This window comes from Dipodomys merriami, unplaced genomic scaffold (assembly GCF_024711535.1).
Source record: "Dipodomys merriami isolate MVZ:Mamm:240054 unplaced genomic scaffold, mDipMer1.0.p SCAF_3, whole genome shotgun sequence".
Taxonomy (NCBI): Eukaryota; Metazoa; Chordata; class Mammalia; order Rodentia; family Heteromyidae; genus Dipodomys; species Dipodomys merriami.
In genome coordinates, this window is record NW_027204492.1 from 39,185,278 (window position 1) to 39,203,616 (window position 18,339).

General features: G+C 39.1%; 1 protein-coding gene across 1 annotated transcript in view; it reads right to left on the minus strand.

The window, feature by feature from the left end:
* The window catches only part of Tbc1d8b (TBC1 domain family member 8B), a 61,666-nt gene extending 45,192 nt beyond the window's left edge, over window positions 1–16,474 (minus strand). Inside the window, exon 1 of the mRNA XM_070039978.1 lies at window positions 16,210–16,474. Coding sequence (XP_069896079.1) covers window positions 16,210–16,339 — 130 coding nt within the window. The 5' untranslated portion in view covers window positions 16,340–16,474. The remainder of the gene's footprint in view (window positions 1–16,209) is intronic.
* Between the last annotated feature and the right edge of the window lie 1,865 nt (window positions 16,475–18,339).

Sequence of the window (18,339 nt, forward strand, 5' to 3'; positions counted from 1 at the left end):
GATTGGCTGAAAACAAGGTGGGATAATGGATGTAAGAACAGATAAAAAGTTAAAACAGCCAGGCACCTGTAATCTTGGCTACTCAGGAAGGCTGAGATCTGAGGATCATAGTTTGAAGCCAGCCCAGCCAGGCTAACAGTAAGTCCATGAGGCTCTTATCTCCATTTAATTACCAGAACAGCTAGAAATGGAGCTGTGACTCAGGTGGTAGAGTGAAAGCCTGCCTGGACCTGAGTTCAAGCCCCAAGTCTGGCACACACACAAAAAGTAAAAACAGTGTGCACAAATGCAACATTATATCTATTAGCAAACCAACAGAGGGTTTTAAAAGTATAGCTAAAGATGACTTTGGCAATTGTAGTAGAAAGGAAAGAAATCATTTGCAAATCATTGTAAAAATGGTTCACCTAATGTGCAAAATCCTAGGTTTAATCCCTAGCACAGCAAAAGAACAAAAAGGCTATGAATTGAAGATTTTGTTATAAAGTAGAAACCAAGGCCAGAAGTAGTGGCCCATGCCTGTAACCTTAGTTATTTGAGATATGGAAGAAGGAGGATCTGTGTTTGAGGCCAACCTGGAAAAATTAGTGAGATCCTATCTCCCAAACAAGTATCAAAAACACAAAAAGGATCAAGTGCTGGTGCATCACATCAGTAATCCTAAATACTCAGGATTCTGAGATCTGGAGGACTACAGTTTGAAGCAAGACAGGGTAAGAAAGTCTGTGAGAGTCCATCTCCAAAATGACCAGCAAAAAGCTGCACTTACAGCTTAAGTTGTAGAGTGTTTGCCAAGTAGGCAAGCTGAGCAAGCAAGACAAGCAAGTATGAGGGTTGTGTGTGTGTGGGGGGGAACACACAAAAAAGAACTGAGGATTTGGTCAAAGTGGTAGTGTATCTGCCTTTGCATGCATGAGGCCTTGGGTTCAATCTCTGGTACTACCCATCAAAAAAAAAGAGAGAAAAGAAAAGGAAACCAGAAAACCCAGACAAACATTATGGAAGAGGAGGTACTGGGAAAGAGAATGGAAATGAAAATTAGAAGAGCAAATCACATTTAACTAACAATGAGGAATCACTGGAAGATTTGAGGATGAAAGGAAAAATATTTCTATGACTTTTAGCATTGAAGCACAGTGACTGAGAAATGAGAGATTTGGCCAAGGATAAAGAAAGAAAAGTAGTCACTGAACATATATTGATATCTTAAGGGCAATATGACAATCTAACTCGAAAATGAACAAAAGGGAAGTATTCTCACTTTGAAGACAGGAGAATGAAAATATTCAAATGACAGATAAAAGAATAGTAGCAAAAAGGCAACCAAAGGAGGCAATTACATTCAGGTTGACAAATGGCATCAATATATGTGTATAAAACTGACAAAGATATCAAAATAAAGGAATTAGAACTTCAAATGAAATGTTTATTAAAAACAAGACAGTTTGGCTGGGCACCAGTGGCTCAGTTCTGCAATACTGCTGAGATTTAAAGATTGTGATTTGAAGCCAGCCCCAGTAGGAAAGTCTGAGTCATGAGATTCTCATCTCCAGTTAATCACAGAAAATGCCTCAAGTAGAGTTGTGGCTCAAGTGGTAAGAGTGCTAGCCTTGTGCAAAAGGAGCTCAGGAATAGTCCGTAGGCCCAGAGTTCAAGCCCCAGGACCAGCCAAAAAAAATGAAGTTTTAGCTGTTATATTTGATACCAGGAATTTACATTCTCAAGAAGGTTTCAAAAGAAAAAAATTCAAATTTGCAATAAGAAGCCATAGATTTTTTAAAATAAACTAGCTTAAATTCTATCTCTTTATTCACATACACTATATAAAGCAGTGAATACAAACTGGAAGAAAAAAAGGGGTAAAGTTTGGGTCAGCTGAAATACAATAGTGGCAGTATGGACAGGTGAAGAGACAGAGAACAAAGGAGCAGCCACAGAACGATTTCTAAGTGATATAACAGAAACAGTCATAGACTTTAAGTGTCCTATACTGTATACAAAAGAAACTTTTAATATAAGTGCTCAAAATTAGGCAGTTAATATAAAGCTATGCAACAAATAATTTGGAAGCTAGCACTAGAATACATTTCCAGTCACTTGGGGGAACTCTTTCAGCTCATTAGGCTGTAATCACGATCAAGTCCCTGCAAGTCATGCAGGAACTAATATCTGCCTATTGTCTGGGTTCTAAAAGTACAAGAAAACAAGCAGACCACTTTAGATTGCTTTCTATATACACAGAGGGTTTATCATTTGATAGTCTGAATAGTCAAGGTTATGAAGTAGTCTAATTTAAAACATCTATAAATCCAAACCATCTTCTGGATGACTAAAAGACTAAGGTAGCAGTCAATATTCTAGATCCTAGTGAAGGTCTATACATAGCAACCTGCCATATAAGTAATGCTCAGCTTTCTAAGGAAATTCACCATCATAATTGAAGGGGAAAATAATTAAATGTCATAAGAAGATAACAAAACAGGTACTTACATAAATAACTACTGTTTTATGAACCAATTCTTTTTGACCACATAACTATAGAATTCAGAAATGATAAATACCCTAACATCATCCACCCTCCAGCATATTCATCCTCTCTATAACAACATGAAAGACAGTCTTACTTTGAGTTTACTTCTCAGGCAGCCTACTGCATTGGTGTGAATTTCTATTAGAAAGTCCTTTGTAAAATACGGAAGAATCTATATAACACAATGTTTTGTTAGTTCCAGTTTCTAAGGTTTATTATGACTTATGCATAGGGCCTCGTGCTTGTGTTTAATGTTCCTGTCTTGAATTCTTACTATCTGAAGGAGTCTTTTGTTTTCATTTTGTAGTGGATCCCACAAATTAAACCTGGTGACAGTGGTTCTCTAGCCAGTAAGATAATGGAGGAGCCCTTACTTTCTTCTTCTATACATATTTTTTGAAATTTTTATAACATACACTTTTAACATATATTAGAAAAAAAGTTATTTTCTACTCATCAAAAAGAAAAATAAGGGAAAAAGTTCTTTTTCAGTATAAATGCAACATTAGAATAACACAAAACATAAAATCTTTCAACATGACAGATATTCAAATATGAACATAGCTATCTTGCATCCTGTTATTCCCTTTTAACTTAAAATACAGTTAGCTTTTTCAAAACTGTTAAGTTGTCAAAGTCTGATTATTTCTTCTATCATTCTCTTAATACACTTAATTTTAAAATTTGAGATAGGGTCTTATTTTTTAAAAATCTAGGCCAATGTCTGAACAGTACTCCTATTTTATACTTCTTACTGTAGTTGGGATGGCATGTGCCTGTTACCACACCCAATGTCTTCCAATGAGGTATCTTACATAGTTTTTTTTTTGCCCAGGCTGGCCTCAAACTGCAACTCTCCAGGATCTTAACCTCAGGCATACTTGTTATGACAAACATGTTAAAACACACAGCTATTGGTTAAGAAGGTGTCTTGCAAATGTTTTGCCGAGGTTAGCCTTGAACTATAATCCTCCTGATTTCAGTCTCCAGAACTGACAGGATTAAATTTGTGAGCTACCACACCTGGCTCCAGGGAATATTTTTAAATTTTTTATTATTATTTTTAAGTAGTTGTACAAAGAAGGTCCCATTCTACAGAACAGTACATGAATACAAGGTGTCTGACAACAATGTCACCCATTGCTCCTAACCCATCCTGGGTGGGGCCTGAATTCTGGGCCTGGTGCTGTCCCTCAGCTCTTCAGCTCAAGGCTAGCACTCTACTACTTGAGCCAAGTACTACTTCTGGCTTTTTTGTTTATGTGGTGCTGAGGAATCGAACCCAGGGCCTCATGCATGCAAGGCAAGCACTCTACCACTGAGCCACCTTTCTAGCCACCCATCCTGGGAATATTTTAAAGCAAGCTTCAGACATCATGCCACTTGATCTTGTCTTTTAGTTTGTTTCAAAAAGTCCTCAGATGAATCTGAATCTAACATAAAGCCAGCGTTAAGAACATCAATCTAAAGCACTAATTGTTTCTTCCAATTTTAGATACTTGCAAACTTGATTTCAAAAGCATCTTTTTTTTATTAGGCCAAAGATAATGATGAACAGCAAAATCCAGAGATGGTGTCAAAAACGATTAAAACAGCCACAACTTGAAAATGATGCTCATTATTAATGTGCTAATTTAGCAGGCAAACTAAAATGTACTTAAGTTTGACAAGTGCCTCTTTGTGTTTGTACACTAGATTGAGGACATCATGTAAGACAACACTGCTCTAGCTACAGAAGAGTCATGTAAACAAACCTAATTACAAACCAGATTTACTTCCATTCAAAGTAAAATGTTGGATTATATATTTTTTTCCATAGCAATAGCTGCTGGAACTTTACAAGCAGATTCTTTATCTTGTCATAGTTGTCAGGCTTACAAAGTCAAACTAGTATACCTTTGTTGAGTTTTTTATAATCTCAACTTCCTTAAATGTTAACAAAGTAATTAGTAAGCTGCCAATGAACTTAGAGATATATTCAAAGAAGAGAAAGTAGTGTGCTCCATAGAGGTTTGAATTTTTCTGATTCTATTATTTTGCTAACAAGAGGACTGTGAATGCTTACTTTAGAATGATCCAATAGCCACAGCTGGCATTTTGAAAGCTGCCAACTCTGTACTTGAGCTGTGGGAAATGGTTAATAAAAATAATTATTTTTCTTATTGTTTTTCTCTCTGCCCATATTCCTTTCCATTATTAAGTAGTTAACAAAGAGGTTACAATTTCATAAGTCAGGTTATGAGTACAATGCATTTTGATCAATGTCACCCTTCCAGCATTCTCACCTATTTCCTCTTCCCATTCCCGCCCTAAAGTTACATAGTCTAATTTTTACTTAAGGTATATTGAATAGATTCACTACATTTGCTTTCCTCCCTCCATTCATGTGTCCCTAGTTCTCCTTAAACATGTTTCTGCTTCCTGACATTTATTTTGTTAAGCAGTTCTTTACAGGGGTTCAGAGGTGTTATAACATTTGACTCCTCTGCCGGTATTCTTTTAGACATTTACTTGAAAATTGGAGATTGTGTGTGCACATGTGTACGTACACACACACACACACACACACACACACACACACACACACACACACACACACACACACACACACACACACACACACACACACACACACACACAGAGCAATTCCTTCCCTAATCCAAATCTTTGTTCACTAAAAGACTTAGTAAGTTTTTAGGGAAGCTACCAATGGCCACACATCAGATCACAATATCTTACAGAGAAAAGAAGAGGAAAAGAAGAATAGACAATCTGTTAATCACTGAATCTATATTTCTAAAAACTTAACATTTAGGAAAATAGGAGAATTGTTAAAAATCTCTTACAGCTACTCCTTATTCTTCAAGATGTGTACATCAAAGTACAAAAGGAATAACCTTAAGAAAATTATATAAAATATGTCAAAATTCCTAAGAGCAAAGCAAAAATCAAGTATGACATCAAGTGAATAAATTCATATATACTATATTACTTTACAACATTACTTACATGAACTAAAACAAGACTATTACTTTTGTAGTTAAAAATAAGAGCACAACTAAGCCAATGACAAAAATAGATGTGATTATTTCTAGTTTAAAACTTCACTTCTTTACGCTGAAGTAAGGGGGAAAACATCAAGACTATAGACTTGAAAGGGTAGAGGCGATAAAAACAATCAAGTTTTAAGTCTTAGGTCCTTTTAATTCTCTATCTTAGGTTTTCCTCTTAAATAGATGAAGATAATCCTCTTTAATAACCTTTGTCTAGTTGCTAAAATATTATAGCTATACCCTTACATTTTCAACTTCAAATAAATGAATTTAGAATGTTTGCTTTGTCCTCAATAACTGTCATCTTTTACTTTTGTACTACCACATTATTCCTCCCACTTAGAATGTCCTCCCAACTTCTTCCTACAAAACCACCTCCCAGATATTGTTGTGCTCATAGATGGATTTAATTAAAAAACAATCCAAATTGTTTTGGCAAAATGCTTCACAGATGCCACACTCAATTTCTGCTACCAGCACACCAACTATTGTTATTATCACTGCTTTTAAGAAATCTCTGTATCATTTAACAGCACTTCTGATAAGCAAGGATTGTACCAGAGCTAGTCCCAGCAAACTTCTTTAAGTGTTTCTAATATCTTCTTATTGATGGAACTTTATGAACCAAAACACCAGATTGATATTATTGCTACTGACTACCCCAGTAATAATAGATCTGTTAATTATTTATCAACTCTGCAAATAATCATTTTAGTCCATTTGCCACTGTACACCCAACTCCCTTCCCATCTCTGTTCATCCTGTCACAGCAAAATTCCTGTATTTATTCTATTCTCAAAAATGTGCTTGGCTCACATGCTTTAAGTACCTCTAGTCTCTGCTCATAGTTCTTTTCAGAGTAACTAATGTAAACTAGCAAGCCCTACCCTCTTTAATATCCTATACCTAATCTGGGCACCAGTGGCTCATACTTGTAATCCCAGCTAGTCAAGAGGTTGAAGTCTGAGGATTGCAGTTTAGAATCAGCCTGAGCAGAAAAATGTAAGAGATTCTTATTTCCAGTTAAGAAGCAAAAATGCTGGATATGGAGGTGTGGCTCAAGTGGTAGAGCATCATCTGTTGAGTGAAAAAGCTGAACAAGCTGAGCAGAGTGCAAAGCCCAAGGTCAAGCCCTAGTATCAGCACACAAATAAAAAATACACCATACCTTACTTTATTTTAATCTTCTTCATATTGCTTATCATCACCCTTCATATCACACAGTATTTGCCTCTCTCATCTAGAATGGTATCTATCTCCCATAGGAACAGGGGTTTTTGTTTTCTATATTGCTTTTTCTCTAGCATCTAAAACAGTGTTTAGCTTACTTTTTAAGCTTCTGTTAGCTGTACAATAGAGTTTCACTGTACCTTGACCAGACTCACCTGCATTACTCTCCGTCATTCCCCATCCCACTCCTCAAAGCAATCTCAATAAACCTCGCTGTTATATTTTCACACATGTATATAAACCATATTCACCCTCCTTCACCTCTGCTCACTTTTCTCACTCCTACTAGCATCCATACCAATAGGACCTGTTTTACAACTTGTCTTTTTAAAAATGGTACTAGGGTTTAAATTCAGGGACCTGTGCTTGCTCAGCTTGCTTGACCAGCTGGCACTCTACCACTTGAGCCATGCCTTCAGCCTGCCTTTTGCTGGCTATTTTGGAGACAGGAGTCTCCTGGACTTTTTTTAGTCAGTGGTGGGGCTTGAACTCTGGGCTTGGGTGCTGTCCCTGTGTTCTTCAGCTCAAGGCAAGCGCTCTACCGCCTGAGCCACAGCGTCACTTCTGGTTTTCTAGTGGTTTATTGGAGATAAGAGTCTCACTGACTTTCCTGCCCAGGCTGGCTTTGAACTGTGATCCTCAGATCTCAACCTCCTGCGTAGCTAGGATTACAGGCATGAGCTACCGTTGTCTGGCTCTCCTGGACTTTTTTGCTTAGGCTACTCCCAAACTTTGATTCTCCAGATCTTAGCATCCAGAGTATCTAGGATTACAGGTGTAAGCTACCAGGTCTCAGCTTCACTATGGCATTTCACATTTGTATATACTGTACTTTAATCAGATTGACCCCTTTCAACCATTTTCTCTTTCCCCAGTCTCCCTACCCACTATTTTCCAACTACTTTCAGTGAAGAATGTATTATTTCTCCATTCTATAACAGAGGGCTTGGTTTTTAAAAGGTACTAAATAAATACTCATACAGTGAAGTCTGCATCCCATCACATTTAGAACTTTCTATTACCTTTTGAACTTATATAGCAATGGCAAATAAAATTGCATTATTCTGATTACAGAGTATAGGTGTATAATCAATATCACACCAAACATCTGTATAGAGTGTTTTCATTATCTTGAACATAGTCAATGTAACCATTCTAAACCAATCCCTACTTATAAAATGGGAAAATTATAAAAAAAAAATCACACATACATGCACACACAACTGTTTTCACACATATACAGTTTCCTTCACACACAGCCAGCTCTCTTCACATACATACATAGCCTCCTTCACACAAACACACAGAGGCTCCTTCATATATACACACAGCCTCCACATACAGTCTCCTTCACACCCCCCCCCCACACACAATGGCAAATAAAATTGACAAATAAAATATAGCAATCTAACATAAAAGCAATATAAAGTCATAATATGTCAGTTATGCGGAAGTGTGTCAAACATTATAATATCTTTGATTTTCAGTTTAGTTGGTAGGCATAGTCCATCTGCTACTGTCTACAAGAGCATGAGAATCAGCTCAATAGTAATTTCTGCTTCAAAATTCGAAAATTACTAACTGGGTAACCAAAGTTACATGTATTTTTCATGACCATTCAGCAAGACAAGTGTTGCGTATAACTTTAGAAGTATCATTAAGAACTGTTCTAGGTTTGAGAAATCATATATAAAAAGGAAACAATATCATGATAAATTATACTAAATCTTATACGTTATTCTGATTATAGAGTATAGGTGCATAATCATTATCACACCAAACATCTGTTTAGAGTGTTTTCATTATCTTGAACATAATCAATATTACCATTCCAAACCAATCCCTACTTATAACATGGGAAAAGTAATTATTAAAAAATTCACACATACATGCACACACAGCTTTTTTCACACAAACATATACAGCTTCCTTTACACACAGCCAGCTCTCTTTACATAGATACATAGCCTCCTTCACACAAACACACAGAGGCTCCTTCACATTTACACACAGCCTCCACATACCGTCTCCTTCACACACACACACGCACACACACACAAAACCACACACATTCAGATACAGCCACGTTCATGCATAGCCTCCTATAAACATATACACACATAGAGCTTTCTCACACAAAGCCTCCTTCAAAAACACAGAGCTTCCTTCAAATATACAAATAAACTCCTTCATGCACACATATAGCCTCCTTCAGAAAGACAAATATACAGTCTATGAATATACAACCTCTTTGACATACACACAGCCTCCTTCACACAAACAAGCTTACATTCACACCCTCCCTAAAACACACACACATACAGACACAGACACACACAGACACAGACACACAGACACACAGACACAGACACACAGACACAGACACACACACAAAATCTCCTTTATGGTCTTCTGGTCCCAAATAATAGCACTTAATATCTTGCTTCTTCACATCAAATATCTGCTGGTTGTTTATAAGTTGTAAAAAATTAATTTGATGCAAATTAACAATGCTTCTACAGATGAGAAAGCAATTGCAATTGAAAAGAGACACTGAAACATTAGATAATCAAGGAAGATAAAGAAACAGGCTTAATGGGTTAAGTAGAGTCACTAGATTTGGTGGTGCATATGAATATTTGTAGGTGTTGTTTTACAGTGGATCATTAAGAAAATTCCACAGGGTAACATTTAGGGTTGGCAAACCACAGTGCTCAACTCTTGGCCTGGAAAATGGAGATCTCTATAACATCAAGTAAAAAAAATGACCCTTTAAAGATCTCTTTCCATGAGAAAGAGCAGCTTTATAGGAAGTTTTGAGAGATGGGTGATGAGTGTCATCATTCTGTCTTGATAGTACCACAAGTAAATACTGATTGCTTACCTAGAAATCTGTTGTTTTGCTCTTTATGCCAGTCTTGGGACTTGAACGCAGGGCCTGGGTGCTGTCCCTAAGCTTTTGGCTCAAGGTTAGCACTCTACCAATTGGGTCACATCTCCACTTTTAGACTTTTTGTGTGTGTAGTTAATTGGAGAGGAGAGAGATTTTCCTATCCAGCTGAGTTTGAATGGCAATCCTCTGATCTCAGTCTCCTAAATAGGATTAAAGTCGTGAGCTACCAGTGCCCAGCAAATCTCATGCCTTTTAAAGTACTTATGTTCCCATACATTTTAGTGCTGTGAATTTTCAATCCTCAAGAGTCAGGTTGGGAGCCTGGAGCTGGTGGCTCACGCCTGTAATCCTAGCTACTCTGGAGGCTGAGATCTGAGGATTGCAGTCCAAAGCCAGTCCCAGCGGGTAAGTCCACAAGTCTCTTATCTCCAATAAACCCCAATAAACCGCTCAGAAAACCGGAAGTGGCACTGTAGCTCAAGTGGTAGAGCACTAGCCTTGAGTTGAAGAGTTGAGGGACAGTGCCCAGGCCCAGATTTCAAGCCCCACGACAGACACACACACACACACACACACACACACACACACACACACACACACACACACACACACACACACACACACACACACACACACACACACACACACACACACACACACACACACACACACACACACACACACACACACACACACACACAGAGTTAAGTTAGGGCGGGCCCTGGTGGCTCATACCAGTAACCCTAGCTACTCAGGAGGCTGTGATCTGAAGATCAAAGCCAGCCTAGGCAGGATGAGACTCTTATCTCCTAACCACAAGAAAACAGGAAGTGGAGTTAAGGCTCAAAGTAGCAGAGTGTTAGCCTTGAGTAAAAGAGCTCAAGGACAGAGCTCAGGCCCTGAGTCCAAAGCCCACAACCAAAAAAAGAAAAGGAGGGGCTGGGAAAGTGGCTCAGTGGTAGAGTGCTTGCCTTGCATGCATGAGGCTCTGGGTTCAATTCCTCAGCACCACATAAGCAGAAAAAGCCAGAAGTGGGGCTGAAGCTCAAGTGGTAGAGCTGTATAGTCTACAGCTGAAGAGCTGAGGGACAGCTCCCAGGCCCAGAGTTCAGGCCCCACGACCGACAAAAAAAAAAAGAAAAGAAAAAGGAGTTAAGTTAGCTGGGCACTAGCGGCTCACACCTGAAATCCTAGCTACTCAAGAGGCTGAGATCTGAGGATCTGGGTTCGAGGTCAGCCTGAGTAAAAATGGTCTGTGTGACTCTCATCTCCAGCAAAAAGCTTGAAGGTGAAGAGTGGCTCAAGTGGTAGAATGCCAGCCTTGAGTGAAAAAGCCAAACAAGAGCACAGGGCCCTGAATTTAAGCCCTGGTATAGGCAAAAAAATTAATGTTAGTCTCTCTCTATATATTATATATGTATATATAAAATCTCTAATAATAGAGATTATAGACAAAGGCTTTTTGGGAAGGGGTAGAGATTTACTAATCAAGTAAACTTCATTCTAATAAAAAAACAATAAAGACTAAACTGGGCACTGGTAGTACATGTCTATAATCCTAACTACTCAGGAGCCTGAGATCTGAGAATTTAGGTTTAACAAAGTTACACTGGGCAGACAAATCCAAAAGACTGAACTCGAATTAACTAGCAAAAAGCAGTGGAGATGTGGTTCAAGTAGTAGAGTGCCAACTGTAAGCAGAAAACCTTGATAAGCTGAGTGGGAGTCTAAGTCCAGGAATTCAAGCCCTAGTGCCAGTATGAAACAAAATAAAGGAAAAGAAAAAGACTTAAAAAGATGTAACATTGTGATACTATCCTTCCTGTCTCCAAACTTCCTAGAAGGCTGCTTTTTTTAAATCCAAAGAGGCATTGAAAATTAATTTTTACTTGACTTCATAAGAATCAAGATGTTCCAAAGAGCGAGAGGACTACACAATGTAGCTCATCATCCTCCCTGTCATTGCCCAATGGCATTTTCATTTTAGTAGGTCAAAATTATAATTTATGAAATTTATGATGTGAGTTGGGCTTATGTGTCATTCCTACCATTTTGGCACCAAATATTTCACCCAATAATTTCTTTGTGAGCATGAAATGCAAGGATAGTTTGCTAATAGATACTTAAGCATTTTCAGAGTTAGATTCCTTGAGTTGGGGGTGGACAAAAGGAGAAAAAAAGCTTTGTTTACTCAAGAAAGAGTTTTTTTTGAAGGCTACCTTGACTTTATTATGTTTATGACAAATCATTAGCACAGTAATTTGTGGCCTATTATATATTATAAAATGAAAACCATATTCCAAGCATTTTTAAAAGGACAGGCTTATTTCAAATGTCCTTATGCTCTAGTTTATACAGATCGTTTAGTTGCAAAGTAATGGTACTAACATGAAAGAGGAACTAAAGAAACAATAGCTAAAAACTTCCATTTTAATGTTTTTTTTGGGGGGGGTCCGGTCATGGGGCCTGAACTCTGGGCCTGGGTGCTGTCCCTCAGCTCTTCAGCTCAAGGCTAGCGCCCTACCACTTGAGCCACAGCACCACTTCCAGCTTTTTTCTTTTTGCTTATGTGGTGCTAAGGAATCGAACCCAGGGCTTCAGGCATGCAAGGCAAGCGCTCTACCACTGAGCCACCTTCCTAGCCCCTTAATGTTTTGTTTTTATACTTTATTCTATACTACCAAAAAAAGCCTTGCAAGGACTAAGGGTGATTATCAGTCTAACATTCAAGAATCTGTTTATACTATTAAGATACAGAAAATTCAACAGTAAAACTTTCAACAAATTAAGTTAAGGCCTCCTGACTGGTTTATCTAAATCTACTAGTAGTTGAGAGATTGTAGCCTGTTTCTCATCTGCCAGAGGAAATTGCTGATTTGAACTTAATAAGCCAAATATGCACAAATGATAATTATGTAAAGATGCCAAATTTAGGTGTTATAGAAAATTCATTATCTTATCAGCAAAAGCAAGGGATTAACATAAGATAACTAAGAAAATTTAAAGGGTAAATTACTTCTCAAAGAAAATCATGGACTGAAGTGTGGTTCAAGTGGTAAAGTGGCAATGTAGGAAGTGCAAGGGCCTGAATTCAAACCTCAGTACTGTCAAAAATATAGCCAGGCACAGGTGGCTCACACTGGTAATCCTAGCCACTCATAAGGATGAGATCTGAAGATTGTGAAATCAACCCAGGCAGGAGAGTCCACAAGACTTTTTTTTTTTTTAGTCAAGGAGCTTGAACTCGGCTTGGGTGCTATCCCTGCACTCTTCAGCTCAAAGAGAGCACTCCACTGCTTGAGCCACAGTGCCATTTTTGGTTTTCTGGTGATTAATTGGAGATAAGAGTCTCATGGACTTTCCTGCCCTGGCTGGCTTTGAACAGTGATCCTCAGATCTGAGCCTCCTGAGTAGCTAGGATTACAGGAGTGAGCCACTGGTGCCCGGCCACAAGACTCTTATCTCCAATTAACCACCAGAAAGATGGAAGAAGATCTATGGCTCAAATGGTACAGTGCTAGCTTTGAGTGAAAAAAGTTCAGAGGTGGTACCCAGTCTCTGAATTCAAGCCCCAAACCTGGCACCAAAAAAACATCAACAACAAAAAACACATCTGTAAAACAACCTTACATAAAACAAAAATTTCCTAAAAAATTCCACTCTGCTCCAGGAGAATTAAGTAAGGTAAAGTTAGTTAAATGGTCATTTACTAGAAATATTTGAAAAAGGGCTAGACTATCAGTGTCTGAAGCCTGTAATCCTAGGTCCTTGGGAGGTGATGATTAGGTGATCATGGTTTGATGGCAGCAGGGCATAAAATTTCGAGAGACTCTTTCTCAAACAATGGTTGATTGTAGTGGTATAGCTGTCATTCCCCAGGGAATGCACAAGGGGGACTGCAGCTCAAGCCAACCAGAACAAACAAAAAAAACCCATGCTGCCTGAAAAATAATTTGAAAAATGGGCTAAAAGCCTGTCCAACAAGCGCAGGACTCTGAATTTAATCCCCAGTACCACCAAAAAATATGCAATTGCCAGGGGGCCAGTGGCTCATGCCTGTAATCCTAGCTACTCAGCAGGCTGAGATCTGAGGATCTCAGTTCAAACCCAGCCAAGGCAGGAAAGTCTGTGAGACTCTTACCTCCAATTAACCAAAAGTGGTGCTGTGGCTCAAGTGGTAGTGCATGCTGAAGAGCTCAGAGAAAGCGCCCAGGCCCAGAGTTTAAGCCCTCAAACTGACAAAAAAAATGCAATGAAGAACCTCAGAATTCTAATTTCCAAACTATCACATTCCTATAATCATTATTAAAGTAAAATAAAGTCAGCAAACTTACTCATAACTAAAACATTACAGTTTTTATAGTTACTGCCAGTTATACATGGCAAAGATATGAAATCATAAAAAATTAACATTTTTAGATGGTCATTATCCTTTCTTCATTAGACAAAATGTATATAATAAATTTATAAAGGGGTAACAAAATGTTGTGTTTATCAAAAAATAGCCTAATATACTGGACACAATTTCCAATGGGAGCTAATCCAAATAGGGACTTAGGGCATAGCACAGCAAAGCTCTCGGCTTCACAACTTTAAAATACAGTAATTGAAATTAGCCATGAAAACACCTTTGCTCTGGGCCCAAATGAATTAAACACATCTAATAAAAATCTCTTTGGTTTTTACTCTGTTTTGTTTAATATGTAAGCTCTCTTGTAATTTCAAGTATCTTAACAATATTATGGACAAAACAATCTATGCAGAAATACAAATTGATCACCAAGTCAATGAGGCCATCACTAGTCACAACATACATACATATATATGAATATATGTGGTGGAAATCTTGTTTTATTTCTTCAGACAAGTTTCCTTATTCTAGAAATAGGAGACCATTAAAGAGGTGGGTAAGATGGACAGAAGTCTGCTTTGAGAGCATGACAAATGAAAACACAAACAGAAATAAGGAATGACTGTTTAAAGGAGTCATACAAGAAAAATTGTATTTAATATTACATGACAAGCAGATTCATTAGAATTTGTTTTACTTATTTTTTTCAGGAACACACTTATATGAAGTAAACACACATGTTTGGTAAGCATAGGCAGAAGCACCAATAAAAATTCTGCTTAAGTAAAATTATGGGGGATAAATATATATTAGAACACTACTTCTGATGGGCTGCAAGATCTATGGATTCAGATGGATAATTTACACAATTAATTATCAACACTGATTTTCAAACTTTAGAAATTATCTGCAGCTATTCAATGGAAACTTTTCTGTGAAATAACACTTGTAATTTTTAAGTAGGCACCCGTTTTACTAAAGAGGAAAAGGCAATGTCACCTCCTGAGTTAATGCTCACCCATCATTCAGTCATTGGGCTATCATTACAATTTGTCTCCTTTATGAGCTGCTCTTTCTTCTCTCCTATTCCACCCTCTTCTCCTTATGCAGAACTTTAAAGGCAAGGAATAGAATCTGAATTGTCTTTGTATTCGAAAACTCTTCGTAGCACACAGTAGTGTGCTTATTTATTTATTGTTGAAAAATGTCATTTAACAAGCAAGAGATGAGGATGGGGCTATTTAAATAAAATGTTTCAGCCTGTTCACTGTTTCCGCTACATCACCCAGTCTAAATTAAGCCTGGTCGACCATTTCAACGCCACAATACCAAAGTAGAAATTATCACGAAAAACAACTCATCTACCCAATGCCCCAAAGTTTGAATACCCCTGTCCTACCCAGACACGTGATCCCCAAATAGCAAACTGTGGAAAGTTTAGGCATCTGATCAAGGAGTGGTTTTACATTTTTAAGTGTTCTGGGGGCAAGGCAGGTTAAGCAGTTAAGAGTTGAATTTCTGTTTGTCTAATTGGTATAGTCCAGAATCATGGCTTTGAAAAAGGGAGCAGCGCCCAACACTGAAACGAAAAAATCAGTAAGACGTTTTAATAGCCCGAGAGGTGATTGCCAAGATTGAAAACTTGGAGACCAAGTGAAACATACTAAACTTGAGACCAGAGACTCACAGACACTTTTAACCTCCCTCGCCCATCTCTCTTTTGAAGGCAATCTCTCGCAGGAAGCATTTCTCCTCGCCATTCCCGCGCCTTCGCTACTCCCCCTTTCCCTCCCCTTACCCCCCCCGTCCCCCCTCCCCCCGTCGCTCACTTAACTCAGTAATATTGGAGTAGCTTTTGTGGAAAGAAGTTATGTCCACCACTGTGGACTGGCTTCTAAAAGTAGCCTAAATTGTGAGCAGTATCGCTCGAGTACTTTCCCTCAGAGCAAGGGGCCCAGCAGGTAAGAGTCCCGCCTCCTTCGTCCCACCCCCAAACCCAAGGCACCGCGCTACGGCCGGCGTCCTCCTCACTGGAGGGTGGTGGCCGAAAGGTGAGGCGGGAGCCCAATCCCTCTGCTCTGGGCAGCCACAAGTAACCGTTTTACAACTCCACCTTTACATTACCCGAAAGGAGGAAGAGAGCACGGCTTACCTGTGAGCCCCCCTCCGCCTTCTTCACCGTAGCCTCGACGCCGCTGCAGCACAAAGTAGTCGTTAGACTTTTCCGTCAGCCACAGCTTGAACGCATTTTTCAGGAGCACTTCCTCAGGCTTCAGCCACATCGCCAATAACTTTGTGCCGCTCCTAGAGCGGCGACCTATTTGCCCTTCCCACCTCACCCACAGCCCGTCTTTCCTCCTCACTACTCCACACAAAATCTTCCTCAGGCAGCTAAGCCTCAGGTTCAGGCTTTCCACACTTCCTTCCCCCAACCCCCCTCCTCTCCCACGTAGGCAGCGAGGTTGCCAACTCCCGCCCACGGAGCAACCGCCAGACTGGGAAATAGTCCTGCTCCTTCACTTCTTGGGACTTGTAGTTTCATACCTTCCCTTCTGTACTTATGCCTGGGGAGTGCGGAACTACACGTCCCACAATTCATCGCGGTCAGAATGGGTGGGGGGATGCTTTCAAAGCGTGTCCCGCCACCAGTTTTTAAGTGTGGTGTGCGATACAAAGTTTAAAACGTTTTTTTCCCCCGCTATTTAAATGATTAAGCCGTCTCCCCCCCGCCCCCCCGCCCTTATAGCCGAGAGAGCGTTAATCTTTTTTGAAGTTTACAGAATTTTCGAGTAAGATCCAGTTCGAGAAGCTTCGGTAGTAAGTCGCATTTAATCGGCGATGCGTTCTTGGGCAACCTCCGGGAATTTTACGGAAGCCTTATAAAACAAATCTTGCTCTCCAATGACTAAAGGGACTGATCCAAGCTCACACAGTGGATGTTTTAATTCCTTGTCCAAATCTCAAATTCTTGTTTAAGCCCTTCCTGCTCTTATGGGAGTAACATAAAATCTCACACAATTCACATATTTTTTCATGCCCTGCACCTCTCTCCTCTCGCTCTCGCTACACAGTTTGGCTACTCCAATAACCAACACAAAAATCTCGAGTCCAACTCTCCTTTTTGTGACTGAACAATTTATGAGGTTTTTTTTTTTTTTTCCTTCTTCCTGCCCGTGCTGGCTTTGAACTGATTATCCTCACATTTCAGCTTCCTGAGTATCTCAGATTACATGCTTGACCCAGCTTCTGGCTCTTATTCCCTTTTAAGGAGGGGACAGGGAAACCACCTCTCATCGCAGCCTTCACTTCTTATTATCTTGGTAATAATACACATCTGCTTAAACATGGAAGGAAATAAGGCTAGTAATTAATTTGCATGACACTGCTTTAAAATTCAGAGCTGGTTTTATTAGGAAATTTAATCCTGGAATTAAGGAATGCACTAAACGTACAAATAAGTTTACCAAAAGGAAGAGAGACAATGTACAAATCAACAATTATTATTGGCAAGTTGTTTGGAGAATAAAGGGTCAGGTCATATGGGTTTAAAAATACGGTGGGCACCCTCAAGTGTCAAGTCCTGAAGCCCAGAAAATCTGCTCTGAGGAGAAAAGTGTCTCCAGTTTAACCCTTTGAAGATATCACCCAACCTTAGTTACGCAAATGTGTGCTACAAGCAATGATTTTTCTTGTGGGTGACAAAAGGGGCCATTTGGGATTTTCTTCTGCCAAAAGGCAGCAAGTAGTAGTCCAAGGATACCGCTCCTCAGAGTATGGAAGACACTACCTTTCCAGAATCTTGGGGAAAATCCACCAACTTGGCTCTACCTTGGGGAAGCTAATTCACGTTATTTTTTCTCTTCTTTCAGGTGCAAGGTGACTAAATGAAAAAATGTACAGAACTGCTATCCTCCCTTATTTCCTCCTTTTACTTTTAACTTTTATTTTCCTGTATTAGGCTTTGTACTCTAGGCCTTCAACTTGCTAGGCAGACACTCTACCACTGGAGCCACACCCCAACCAAATACTCAGCCTTTTTTTTTTTTTTTTTTTTTGCATTTCCTCCCCCTTTTAATTTCCTTCCTCATCAACCCACATTATTTTCCAATACCCCTCAAGGTTAGTATAGTGCCCAAGGGAACTGATTGGTTCTTTGGCCTCTTTACTCTTCAGTTCCATACAGATGAACCCACGTGCTGTTAGTCGATAGGGACCACTTTTAGTTCATTTGGAGAGCTCCTGCATTAGTACACAGATTATATAGAGAGAACACTTTTTTTCC